Source organism: Rhinatrema bivittatum, chromosome 7 (genome assembly GCF_901001135.1).
Source record: "Rhinatrema bivittatum chromosome 7, aRhiBiv1.1, whole genome shotgun sequence".
NCBI lineage: Eukaryota > Metazoa > Chordata > Amphibia > Gymnophiona > Rhinatrematidae > Rhinatrema > Rhinatrema bivittatum.
The window spans coordinates 131,611,785-131,625,111 of record NC_042621.1 but is presented as its reverse complement, the minus strand read 5'-3'; the positions used below and the strand labels follow the sequence as shown (position 1 = coordinate 131,625,111).

At 42.4% G+C, this 13,327-nt stretch overlaps 1 protein-coding gene across 1 annotated transcript in view; it reads left to right on the top strand.

The window, feature by feature from the left end:
- The window catches only part of TM9SF3 (transmembrane 9 superfamily member 3), a 188,725-nt gene extending 177,797 nt beyond the window's left edge, over positions 1-10,928 (top strand). Inside the window, exons 13-15 of the mRNA XM_029609139.1 lie at positions 3,310-3,393; positions 4,495-4,571; positions 8,201-10,928. Coding sequence (XP_029464999.1) covers positions 3,310-3,393; positions 4,495-4,571; positions 8,201-8,268 — 229 coding nt within the window. The 3' untranslated portion in view covers positions 8,269-10,928. The remainder of the gene's footprint in view (positions 1-3,309; positions 3,394-4,494; positions 4,572-8,200) is intronic.
- The last annotated feature ends 2,399 nt before the right edge of the window (positions 10,929-13,327 follow it).

The window sequence follows — 13,327 nt, the reverse complement described above, 5'->3', positions numbered from 1 at the left end:
TGCATATTCCAATCCATCAAGAACACCAAAGTTTCCTATGCTTTGTGGTACTGGGTCACAATTATCAGTTCTGGGCACTGCCCTATGGCGTAGCCACTGCCCCCAGAACATTTTCCAAGATTATGGGGTCGTAACAGCAGCATTGAGAAAAGAGGGAATCTCGGTGCACCCATATTTGGACAACTGATTGATCCGGGCCAAATCTGTGGAAGAGAATCTCCAGGTGACCAACAGCATGACCTCCTTGCTTCAGGAACTCGGTTGGGTAGTAAACCTGGACATAGCTCTCAGCTTCAACGGCAGGGGAGAAAGACTGATACTTCACTTTCAATGCATATCCAGCATAACTCTCTGCCTCAACGGCAGGGGGAATGAAGAAAGGTGGATCTATATACAGGCAACAACCAACAAGGACTGAATTATTTAGTCTGGGTGGGCAGTTGGGCATGGGTGTGGCTTGTTTATTGCGGCGGTTGCTAACTCTAACTAATTGGGCTAGATATTTCACTTAGATGCAGTTCCAACACTGCTCTCTCATTAATGGTGGGGGTGGAAGGAAAATAGAGCCAAAAGGTTACTAAGAGCCAGGAGTAACATAAGTATGAGAAGAAAAAAAAAAGTGCGAAACTTGCTGGGCAGACTGGATGGACCGTTTGGTCTTCTTCTGCCGTCATTTCTATGTTTCTATGTTCTGTATAAGAGCAGTCTCAAGCCTTCCCAATCCTTGGAATATCTGGGAGTCTGATTTGACACCAAGCAGGGAGAGGTTTTCCTTCCGACCACGCAGATAAGGAAGTTGATGTCCCAGGTGCATCAGTTGATGAGCACAATGTGCCTGACTGTGTGAAGCTATCTCCAAGTTCTCTGTTTGAAGGCAGAAACCCTGGAAGTGGTGCCATGGGCGAGGGCACACATGCAACCACTTCAACGCTCACCGCTGTCATGTTGGAACCTGCAGTATCAAGACTATTCGATTCGCCTTCACTTGCCGACAGGCGTATGCTCTCGACTCCAGTAGTGGCTCCAGAAGCTCATCTGAGCAGGGGTGTGCCCCTGTCCTCATGACAGATGCGAGTCTCCAGGGCTGGGGAGCTCAATGTCAGGATCTGTCAGCCCAGGGACGTTGGACCGAAGAAGAGGCCCTCTGGAACCTCATCCGCCTGAAGCCTGTGCAGTCAGCTTGGCATGTCTACAATTCAGCCACAGACGGGTCGAGGGGTCCATGTGTTGTCAGACATCGCAATGACGGTAGCCTCATCAACCACCAGGGTGCAACCAAGTGCCAGCAAGTATCACAGGAGATAGACTCCTTATGGAATGGACGGAAATACATCTACAGATGATCTCTGCCTCACACATCGCAGGAAAAGACAACGTCAGAGCAGACTTTCTAAGCAGGGAGAACCTGGATCCAGGAGAGTGGATGTTGTCAGCCAAAGCCTTCCAACTGACAGTAGATCGCTGGGGCCTCCCAGCCATCGACCTGCTGGCCACATCTCACAATGCAAAGGTTTCCTGATTCTTCAGTCGCAGAAGAGATCCGTGGTCCCTGGGGATCGACGCTCTTTTTCAGACCTGGCCTGAAGAAGAGTTGCTATATGCCTTCCCTCTGAGGCCCCTGCTGGGCAGGGTCATTCGCAGAATCGAACACCATAGGGGATTAGTCCTGCTAGTAACTTAAGATTGGCCCAGGCGTCCATGGTATGCAGACATGCGGAGATTCCTAGTGGAGACCCCGCCATACCTTCCACCGCATAGGGATCTGCTACAGCAGGGACCAGTCCTTCACGAGGATCTGACTCTATTCTGTGTTATGGTCTAGCCCTTGAGAGGGCTCACCTGATGAAGCAAGGGTATTCTATGGTGGTAATTGCCACCTTACTCCGCGCTTGGACGCTCTCTACGTCCCTAGCATATGTACGTGTCTGGAGAGTGTTTGAGGCCTGGTGCGAGGAATGCGGTGTACCCTTTCAGGTGGTCAAAATCCCACTTATTCTGGAATTTTTGCAGGACGGTTTGAATAAAGAGTTGGCCCTTAACTCCTTGAAGGTGCAGGTAGCGGCTCTGTCCTGTTTCAGGGGCGAGGTGAAAGGTACCCCCCCAGACATGGCCCGTTTTCTGAAGGGGTGAAGCACCTTCGCCCACCCCTACAGTGGCTGGTTCCCTGGTGGAATCTTAATCTAGTATTGGAATTTTTGGCAGGGCCCTCCTTTCGGCCGCTGCACAGTCTTTCCTTGTGTTTATTAACCTTGAAAACGGTGTTCGTGGTGGCTGTTTGCTCAGCACGTCGCATCTCTGAACTGCAGGCATTGTCGTGCCGGGAACCGTTCCTCCAGATGACTCCAGGAACATTACAGCTTCATACCATTTCATCCTTCTTGCCCATGTTAGTCTCAGAGTTTCATTTCAATCAGTCCAGTTCATTGCCAACCTTAGGTAAGCACTAGGACACGGAGGAATACTGCCTCCATCATTTGAATGTCTGTAGACTTTTAGTGTGGTATCTGGAAGCTTCAGAACCAGTCCGAAATATGGACCGCTTGTTTGTCCTTCATGGTGGAAGGAAGCAGGGGGAACCAGCTTCGCGGGCTATCATAACTCGCTGGATTAAGGTGGTGGTCACGGGAGCCTATGTGGAGGCAGGAAAGCCATTACATTCTCAAGTTAAAGCTTATTCCACTAGGGCTCAGGTGGTCTCATGGCCGACGTTAGACTGCTGTTCCTGTCGATATCCGCCGAGCAGGGACGTGGTCCTCCTTGCACACCTTCTCCAGGTTCTATCGCCTGGACGTACAGGCCCGAGAGGACGCTGCCTTTGCAAGGGCTGTGTTAACCGGCTGCGGGCAGCCTCCCTCCCCGATCGGGAGTAGCTTTTGTGCATCCCATTGGTCCTGAGTCCATTTGTTTACACTAAGGAAAACGAAATTATCAGGGTAAATAATTTCTCCATTAAGCATTAAAAAAACAAAACAAGTCTGGGGCCAGCACAATAATTGTTCGCTTAGGGCAGGAAAAAAGCTAACACTGGCCCTGCCAATGGTAACTGGATGATGTCAGGCTGCATGTTTTTTTTACTGATCTGAGAAACATCTTTGCTGGGAACATTTCCAGTGATGAAATGGAAGAGCATTATCACAGATAAGTAGTATAGTGAGGGGGGGGGGGGTGTTATATTTATGGCACATGTTCTTAGGACTTGTACCTGAATGTATAGTACATTTTGATGAAAGATTAAAGGTACCTCACATTCTCCACTTTTGTCATGTCTGTGGATGAGCATACAATAAGCAGACACTTTTTTTCTTTCAGGCAATGGACGAGTTTTCTTTCTGCTGCTTCCACTGCAATCTATGTTTATATGTACTCCTTTTACTACTACTTCTTCAAAACAAAGTAAGTGTTACCTTTTTTGCATTTCTCCGGAAATATTTGATTGTTTAAAAGGAAAAGCATGTAAATCTGACTAGTCTCCTCATGTTTAGTGCTGTATTCCTGAAGACCCGAGACTGCTCATGAACCATCATTTTTCACCTATGAAGGGATTCAGGCACTTTTAACTGCTTTGAGTTGGATTTGGCTATTGCTGCCACAAGTGGTCACAGCAGGTCTACACCTATATCCTGAAGGGAATATGGCAGAAAGTGTGGAAGGTCTTAAAGGCAGCCAAATGGGAAAGAGTAAATAAGCTATCCATGAGAGTGACTTTGCATGAAATGTTTGCTAAAAAAACAACAACAAAAAAACTAACTTTAAAAAGTATTTCTATATTTTTTATATTTGATATTATAACCATATTTGTCAAGCTATACATGTGGTGTTAGGGCATTTCTGATTGAACATTTTGCTAATAGGTGGTGAAACATTTAGTAACCTGGTGGCTAGCATTAAACTCTTTCATTACATGCTCTACAGATGAGTGAGTCATGTATTATCAGAGGAGACAAACAGCTTTGTCAGTCTCCGGCCCCCTTCTCCTAGATTCATCCCCATGTGTAAAACATGTATATTATATATGAGGAGATCTCCAGCTCTCTGTGTCCAGTCCAGCTTTCCCTTGGAATCCCCTGCAGTGTGAGAAGTCTGCAGTTTCCTAGAGTCTGCCACAGATTAGACACACACTTTCAGAGGATGATACCAGCTTTCATAAGCCTTCATCAAGCCCTGGACACAGCACCGTTGAGTGTAAAGTTTCCTTATGAACTGATTCAGCCTACACTGCTTCATCTTGATTTACTAACTGGAGATCTTGGCGGCTTTTAACTTATAACCTTCAGTTTCCCCCAAGGGATTATAATGCTAAGCTAAAGTATTTCCCCTGACCAGCTAATAGGAGAATCCTGTATACTTTAGCCTGGTTGTTTATGTTCCCTCTCCCTTATCCTGCTACCCGGTCACAGGTGTCATTTTATAGAGATAATCCTAGATGCCCCTTGGGTGCACTGTCACGTGATGATCTCCTATCTCTAACCTGATATTTCTTTTGTGTCTTCGTAGGATGTATGGCTTATTTCAGACATCATTTTATTTTGGCTATATGGCAGTATTCAGCACGGCCTTGGGAATAATGTGTGGTAAGTTCAGAGTATATTTAGAATTTTTATACATTATGTATTATATTGGTACACACAAGCCAAATTCGTGTTAGAAATCCTGCCTTACTTACAACCAGATCCTGAAATATAGAAGACTTGACCACCACAGATGCACATAGTATCTCAGGCATGAATACTGCCCCTCCCAGGCATGCTTCCGTACTGATACAGTAATCCAGATGTGCCCTGCATTTTTGTATAAGCGTGAAGGAAGAGATGGAAGGCCAAATCATTAGCACATTAAAAGCACATAGAAGCTCATTTTTGTATACCTTATCCAGCATGATGATCCTTCTTTCAATGAGAAACAGTGCTTCTTTTTTTTTTTTTTTTTTTTTTTTAATTTTAAAAGCTTTTTCATATTCTTACAAGAACTTTTCTAATCTGGTACTGTTAAACAATTTTAAAGTAGAAATCATATTAATTTCCAATTTTACTTTACAAGTAATACATTTAAAAAATTTAAAAAAAAAAATTATTAATCCACATAATTTAACCATGTACCAAGAAAATAGGTAATATTGGTAATATGGGCTGACCAGTAGTTTGAGCGCTAAATATTAGGAAAATATTCTATTCCATACAACTGGTAATGCCGATGGGATATATTGCTTTTTTCTTTGTCGGGCCAGCAATGGAGTCACCTTGGTGGTGGCCTTCTACAAAAACTCTTAGCTGGTCAGGGTTGAAGAATACATATTTTTCATTTTGGTAAATTAAACAACATTTGCAAGGGTATCACATCAGATCTCATAGAGAGAAATTTCTTTCTTTCTTATCTGTGTATCTTGTACTAAATCTGGGTATATCCACACCTTCTGGCCAAAAAATACTACTTGCCGATGTCTAAAAAAAATTGCTTCAAAACATTATTTCAATCCATTAAAAAGGCAAATGATATCACCAAAGGCCTCCTTTGTGTAATACTTTCTTCATCTTGAGATAACTCAAGAATCCTTGAAATATCTAAGGGAAATGACACCTGTGCTGTACCTTCTTGCAGAGCAATATTTCCTTGAGTGAACGAAGGAAGATAATAAATCTTCGTTATTTCATGCAATGCAGCCTCGGGGATTTTTAACATTTGCAATATATATTTCTTTAATAAATTCAATGGAGTTGAATAATTTACCAGTGGAAAATTAAAAACTCTCAAATTGTGTACTCTCATTGCATTTTCCAAATTTTCCAGTTTCTTGCTATGTATTAACTTAGTCTTTACTAAATTCTGTTGAACTTTTTCAATCATAGTAACTCTGTCCCATATCTTCTAGTTTTAAATTAAAGGTTGTAATCAAATTAGTATTTACCAGTACTTGGTTTTTTATCTCAAGTACCGCTTGAGATAATGATTGTAAAGAACTCTCAATAGATTTTAATACAGCCCTTCAGGTGTCATATAGTCCGAGCTACTTTGACCACTTCCAGCTCCCAGAGAATTAAGTGAGGTGCTCTCCACTCTCTCACTGCTGCCTGCTCCTTTCCTATGTACCTGGTCAGATTTTATTTTAGACTTAGTAAATCTTACTGCTTCTGTGTGGCGTGATCTACTTTCTCCTCCGATCTCAGAGGGCTTGTCGCTCCCAGAATTTGAGGCACCTCACTCTCTCCTGAGAGCGTCTGCTGTTGCGACTGGTCTGGTGCTCCCAGCATTTCACCCGGGGGGGAGTCCTTCCCGCGACAGCCCCTCGAAGCTCTCAAAGCGTGGGGGAGCTGTCTGCTCGGCTCGCCGGGACTGAGGGTGGTATCTAAAGCCAGGGGGGGAGGGTGCTCGCTCCAACTCGCCTCCCCCAGTGACTACATCTCGCGGTGTAGAAGCATTATCCGCAGTGAAGAAGCTCTCTATATTTAGTTGCAAAGGGTCCATAACAGGAGAACTAACAGTCATCCCATGAAGTTTTGCCTTTCTCTTTGTGTGAGGCATCGAGGTAATTTTAATTTATAAGGAAAAGTGGAATTCTAAGGTAAATCTAAAGAGAGCGACCCCACTGCTTACTTCTGAGCAACCTTCTTAGATCAGCCCATAACATGGAGGCTTAGAAGGGAAGGATAGGCAATAAAACTTACTACCAGAGGTGGAGGTCTCTTGGCTAAGTTCCGAGTTGTTGTAAAATCTAAACAAAGCCGCGTGTGGCTTCGGTGGCTGTGCCGCACCGCAGGAGGGCCGATTTTAAGGACCTCTCGCCAGTCCCTCCCCATTTACGTCAAAAACAGGAAAACGCCTGCAGAAATCGCGTCATGGCCGGGATTCATCCCTCATCCCTGGATTGGCCTCCACCGCAGCTCTCCTTCTCACCTCCACCTCCGAAACAGTGCTTCTTAATAGATACACTTATTGTGCTCTCTCAGCTTCAGAATCCTCACATCCCTCTGAAAATCCTATCATTTATCCCAAATGTAAGTAGCTGCAGTGTTCTCGTTGTCCCAGCCTTCCTGTCTTTGCAGGTTATCTGTCATGTTTTAGCATAATTCCAAAATACTGTACTCTATTGTGAATTATTACTGCGCACCCTGTGCAATTATTTACTTCTCTTAAAATGAGCAATCCTAGGGACATAATGTATTATATGACTTGTCAGGTGCATCATCTGAGGAATGTCTGGAGAACCTTCCGTAAAAAGTGTAGTGTGCATGGGGAAGGGATTTGTACAATTCCAGACCAACAGCCACGCACCAGAAAGTGGGAAAGGGATTTGTCAGAGATTACTGTAGAAACAAAGGTGAGGGGAGAAGGAGAAAGGTGTAGAGATGGGAGTAAAAGATTGTCCTAGAAGTAATGAAAGGATCAGGGTGAGGAGGTTAGAGAGTGATTGGAGAGCGATATTGAGAGAAGAGGGATAGAAAAAACAGAATCGGTTGGAGTAAAGGGAGAGGAAAAAGAGAAATGATATAAAATAGCAAAAAGACAATCAAGAGTTTGATGAGAAAATAGAATAAAAAGGCAGCAGCAAAGAAAAGAAGAAACAAAGATGAAAAAAGAGAAAAAAAATGGACCCAATGGTTAGAAAAATCATTATTTAATCATATTGAGGTTAAAATTAGTTTTGATTCACTGCTACCCAAAAATGTTCTTGGGTAGCTGGGCTTGCTATATGAAAGTTTTGTCAGAAAATATTCCCTGGCAGTGCCTACATCTTTTTTTTTTTTTTTAAAATGATATTGTTTCTATATTTTGTTGAATTATTATTTCTGAATTTGGTCCTTGCTGATGTGTCTGCAGATCCCATATCTACTTTCCTCCTGCCTGTCCTCCCTCTCAATGCCACGCTGACTCCTTCCTAAGTTTTGGAGATGACTCCTAGATTGGCACCAGATTTATCCTGGCTTGGAGAGCATCATACAGCTTTTGTAAATATTGTCTTAATGACGTCGCTGAAAGTTGAGTGCAGAGAAATTGAGTAAAGAAGTATTTAAAGTGGTGATTCTGGCATTTGCTACTAATCAAATAAAGGCCCAAGAAGGAATGTTTCCTTTTTTTTTCTTTTTTGGCTACAGTGAACATGCAGTATCTCTTTACCATTGTGCCAGTTATTTTAGGAGCGAGCCAGGGGGTCACCCTGTGCAAAAGTGAAGGATTCTGCCTAAAATAGCTCACTTTCTCTCCACAGGAGCTATCGGTTATATGGGAACAAGTGCCTTTGTCCGGAAAATCTACACCAATGTGAAAATTGATTAAGAAAACCAGAGGAAGACTGGGAACTCGGGATCAGTTACTGCTTTTTCTGGAGGGGAAGGGTGGAAACTTGCACAGTGAAATGGAAAGAGATTGGTTTTAAAACTGGGTAACATGTGGGTCACCGTATTGTGGACAACTTAAAGTAGTGTCAGTTTCATTGATCTTTAAGTTCTCCCTGTCAGCTTTCTCCATCTGTTCACAGCAAATGCTTGGGAATATATTTAGTAGGGATTATTACAGTACATGGCTAATCTTCCCCACCAAAAATCTAGGTGAATAGACTAGCTCTCTTCAGTGAAGAGGACAAAAAGTTTATTTAAAGCATATGTTTCATTTAATTAAAAAAAACCAAGGGGAGGAAGCTTGGCTGTTGGAGCTTGTTGAATAGTAGTTGGTCCTGAGATGCAGCATTTCTGTACCAGATAGAATTCCTGCTCCGGGTTTGGCGCCTCTTCAACCAATGTTATTGCCCTTTTGTCACGGTTGTGTTTTTAGTTTGCCTACTGGGTGTTTTTCAATTTTTGAGGCTATCTACTCTGCCCATACCTATTTGTTTAAAAAAAAAAAAATGTAAAAAAGAAAAAAATTCAAAAGTAAACTTAAAGCCCTTCTGTATGTAATGTAGCTGCTTACATTGTGACTGGACCAGCTTCCCACTTATTTATCTTTAAATGAACGGAAGAAATGTGTGTCCTGCCACGTGTTGAAAGTGGGCGTTGATCCATCCAAAGAGGGGAGAGTATGGGAAGGCAGAGAAGCCTGCCTCTGTACTTCAGGTTACCATACAGGTGGAAGCAAAGAGACCTCCTGATTTTCTTCAGCGGTAAGAGGTCTAGATGAAACAGAAACAAAACAAACATTTTAACTGAATGTCTGTGATTATTCTTTTCTATCCCTCAAGTTAGTCTTATCTTTTCTTCTTGTTTTGTTGGGGTTTGAATGAACACTTTCCATAAGATATTATAAATGGGGCTTAATAAGTGTATATAACATTAAATAATGTAACCTAGGTGTAGATCCCAAATGTATTTGAATGTACAGATTTACTACAGAGTCCCTTCTCTTTTTTTTTTGGATGATTGATGTTTCAAATGTGTGATTAGGAGTGGCTTTCCCTACCTTGCCTGCCATTGCATGACACTGGTTTTCTCATGTGTGTCCTGTTTCATTTTTTAAATCTTTTGTTCCAGTTCCTTTCTCAAGTTCTTACAGAACTGAGATTTCTAATTTAGATCATTTACATTTTTTTTTTGTTAATCCTATCTTGGACACCTGTGCAGCACCTGAAGCAATGATTTTTTTTTTATTTTTTTTTTTATTTTTGGAGGGGTGTTCAGAAAACTGAAATAAAATTTTCAGACAAGATATTCCTGGATTGTGAAAAATCTTTTACACTTTGAAGAAAAGTAGCTACACTGAGTGTGTCTGTTTCTGGTGTGTAATATATGTGACAACTTGAGAAAACGCATTGCTTCTACGTGCATACTGATCAGTGCTCCAGAAGCCTGGGGCATGCATTGTTGCCTCCGTTTTATACAGGAGACTGGAGCTGAGTTAGTATTGGGCATGCATGTGCTGCTTTCTGACTACAAGAAAAACAAGATCTCAGTAACAAGACTGGTTACATTTTAGATTTTGCAAACATGTAGGTGTGAACTTTATATTGGACTAACCTGAGAGACACCTGCCTATTTAAAACCGGTATAGCTTGTAGCACTGCAATACAGTGAATCCAGATTGAGCATGCCTTGGAAGTGGTGTGCTCAGGTCCACGAGGAAAGAAAAACAGCTGCCACTAAGTGGCAGTCTCTGCCAACCAATGGGTGCCGCTGAAGGTGTACCTCAGAGAAGATGCCTTTCCAACTGTTAGGCTAGCAAGAGTTCCCTGAGCAGCCTGGGTATGCTGTACTGGAGGGGGAGGGGGGAAGAAACTTCCTCATAGCATAGATGTGGTAAAAGCTGCCAAAGATGGATTCCACCATATGCATATATGGCCTCTCTCCATTCAGATGAGACACAAAAAGACTGGTTTAAATAATATATGACAAACCAAAAAAAATACCAAGGCTGTTGCAAGGGGTGGGTAAGCAAGAGAACCGCCCTAAGCACCAAGCTAGAGGGGGGCCTCACTCTGCTTTTTTGAATCAGTCTGTGAGCACACAAACCCTAAAGAGAAGGAGGGCACGGAAAGCAACACTTGCCCTAGGCACCATTTCATTTGGCGACTGCCCTGCCTACAGCACAGAAGAAAAACAGTGCCAAAGAAAGTGGGGTAGAAAATGAAGCAGAAGTAACTATTAAAGATTGCTCATAACTTACCAACAGTGTGACATCTACAGGAGCCATCACTGTGCAGCACCTCATTATCTTTTCTGTCCCCCTACACCTCTCCTTGTAACTTCTGTCTGACGAGCAGTCTGCTCTTTGTGTCCTCCTCCATCACCAGCTCCTCACTTTGTATTCTCTACCTTGCTGTGCCACTTGCCTGGAACAGCCTTCCTGAGTTGATACCTCATGCCCCCTCTATGGCCATATTCAAATTCCACCTACAAAACCTACTCTTTAGAGATTGCCTTTTAATCTTGGAAACACTGGCTCTTCATAAGTATATTCTTGTTGATTTTAACCATATTTACTGTAATAAAATTTTTTGAAACCGTTGTCTCATCTGTGTTTTGACTATCAGTAAGCTTTAGAGAGCAGGGATTGTCTCATACATGTATCTGTACAGCACTGCATACATCTAATAGCACTATAGGAATGATTAGTAGTAATGAAACCTAGACTAGTAGACTGCAGATGCATCTAACTAGTCCCATATAAATTTATTGGATCTACTCACATCCCAAACAAAAGAAAACTATATATTAAAATGTAACTAAGTAGGACTAGGAACTGAGCAGAGCACTTTGACTTGTAACCAATGATCCACAAACAGCTGCAGAACCAATGGACATGACGTGGTCATGCTCTGCTTGAACATGGAAGTGTTCAGTTTCCTAAAATGAAGCACTATATCCAATAGGCTTTCCCTGCCTTCCAGTCAGTTAAATTTCAACTATCACCAGCACCAAGAAGAGGAGGTTGAACAGGAGATTACAGGACTATGCAGGGACTTTTTACAAGGTGCATAAAATAATGAACAGGTAAGATGAAAAGTAAAATCAGAAATGTTAAAGTAAATTAAACGCACTCCCCAATAGTCATAACCAATGTATACCGGTTTTTGTAACAATTTTTAGTCTGCCATCACAGGAAATCTCGATGTAATTTCCTGTGCAGGTGTCTTCTCTCCTGTTTACTGCAATCCATTATAGCCACCTCCTGGTCTTTGACAGGAAAGAACTGCAGTAGTACTAATGGTTATTTTAGTTAAAGAGAGTATTGAAGCTCATTTTAAAATAAGTTGTAAAGTGCCTGCTAGCAGCAATCCACAGCTCCACATTTCTCTTGGATTCACTTTCCTACCTTCAATGGCCTCTCCGCTGCTCCTCCTGCAACTGTTTCCCTGACTTCTCTGTGAGCTACAGCAGCCTGGCAATTTCCCATCACTGGTAAACTTTAACTCCAACATCTAAGCAGGAAACAGGGATTGAGCAGGAGTGAAGATGCAAGGCCAGCCTTCTGCGATGGTTGCCACTTTTATGGAAACCCACCCAGTCCAGTTGACTCTGGACTGGACCTTCTCTCTCACAAATCAGCTGCTGCCTCCCTATTCTAGCAGCAGGGATGGCAATGGCTTCTGCTGGCTCTAACAGGTGGCTTTACTTGTACTATGCAGCAGTGTGCACACATGAAAGTTACAGATAGTTCTTCCAGCATGTGACTGACTCACCCTTGACAATAGGCATTCTTGGCTTCTTGCAAATCATGCCTAGAAAGGCAGCTAAGTCGTCTTCTGCAACAGTGGAGCTAGTTCAGCAACACAGGGGCTGCCTTGAGTCAGGTGGAGTGATGCCTACTTTTACTGCTGGTATGGTCCTACAAAGGGGATTGCAGAGTTCCCTCCTCACCCTGTGACCACCATTTTAGGTGAAAGGGACTACATGCTTGGAACTTCCAGGTATCTTCTTGACCTCATTTTATATTATATGTAATCTAGCCAAACCCAATAATGTGTCCTGGCTCCAAGGTATCACTGCCTGCCATGCACAGTGTTGCAATGACCTGTTTTATCAAAACTTGATTATCGTAATTCTGTTTGTCTTGGTCTTCCTAGCTCTTCTTTAAAAATACTACAAATGATTCAAAACTCAAGCTTCATAAGCACTCAGTGATACTGCTCACACTGACCATATTTTTCCTGTCCGGTCCCACCACTAGTTTCCAGTCTAGTGGAGAATAAAGTTTTAACATTTTAACTTTAATACATAAGGCCCTAAGCAGTGATATGTCTTTATGTATTTTATTTATGTATTTATTTTTTATTTTTATATACCAGAGTTCCTGTATAAGATACAAATCACTTCGGTTTACATTTAACAGAAAAACTCTATGGGCTTTACATGGGCGCCCTAGGCCTTACATAGAACATGCAACAATAAGAACATAAGATATGCCATACTGGGTCAGACCAAGGGTCCATCAAGCCCAGTATCCTGTTTCCAACAGTGGCCAATCCAAGTCACAAGTACCTAAACATTAGATAAATCACAAGCTACTATTGCTTATTAATTACTGTAATAGGTTTTGGATTTTTCCTCTAGGAACTTATCCAAACCTTTTTTAAACCTAGTTAACAAACTGCTGTAACCACATCCTCTGGCAATGACTTCCAGAGCTTAATTAAGCACTGAGTTCAAAAGAATTTTCTTTGATTTGTTTTAAATGAGCTACTTGCTAACTTCATGAAGTGCCCCCTGGTCCTTCTATTATCTGAGAGAGTAAATTACCGATTTACATTAAATTGTTCAAGTCCTTTTATGATTTTGTAGACTTCTATCATATCCGCCCTCAGTCGTCTCTTCTCCAAACTGAACAGCCTTCTTTAGCCTTTCCTAAAGGGCAGCCATTCCATGCCCCTTATCATATTGGTCGCCCTTCTCTGCACTTTCTCCTT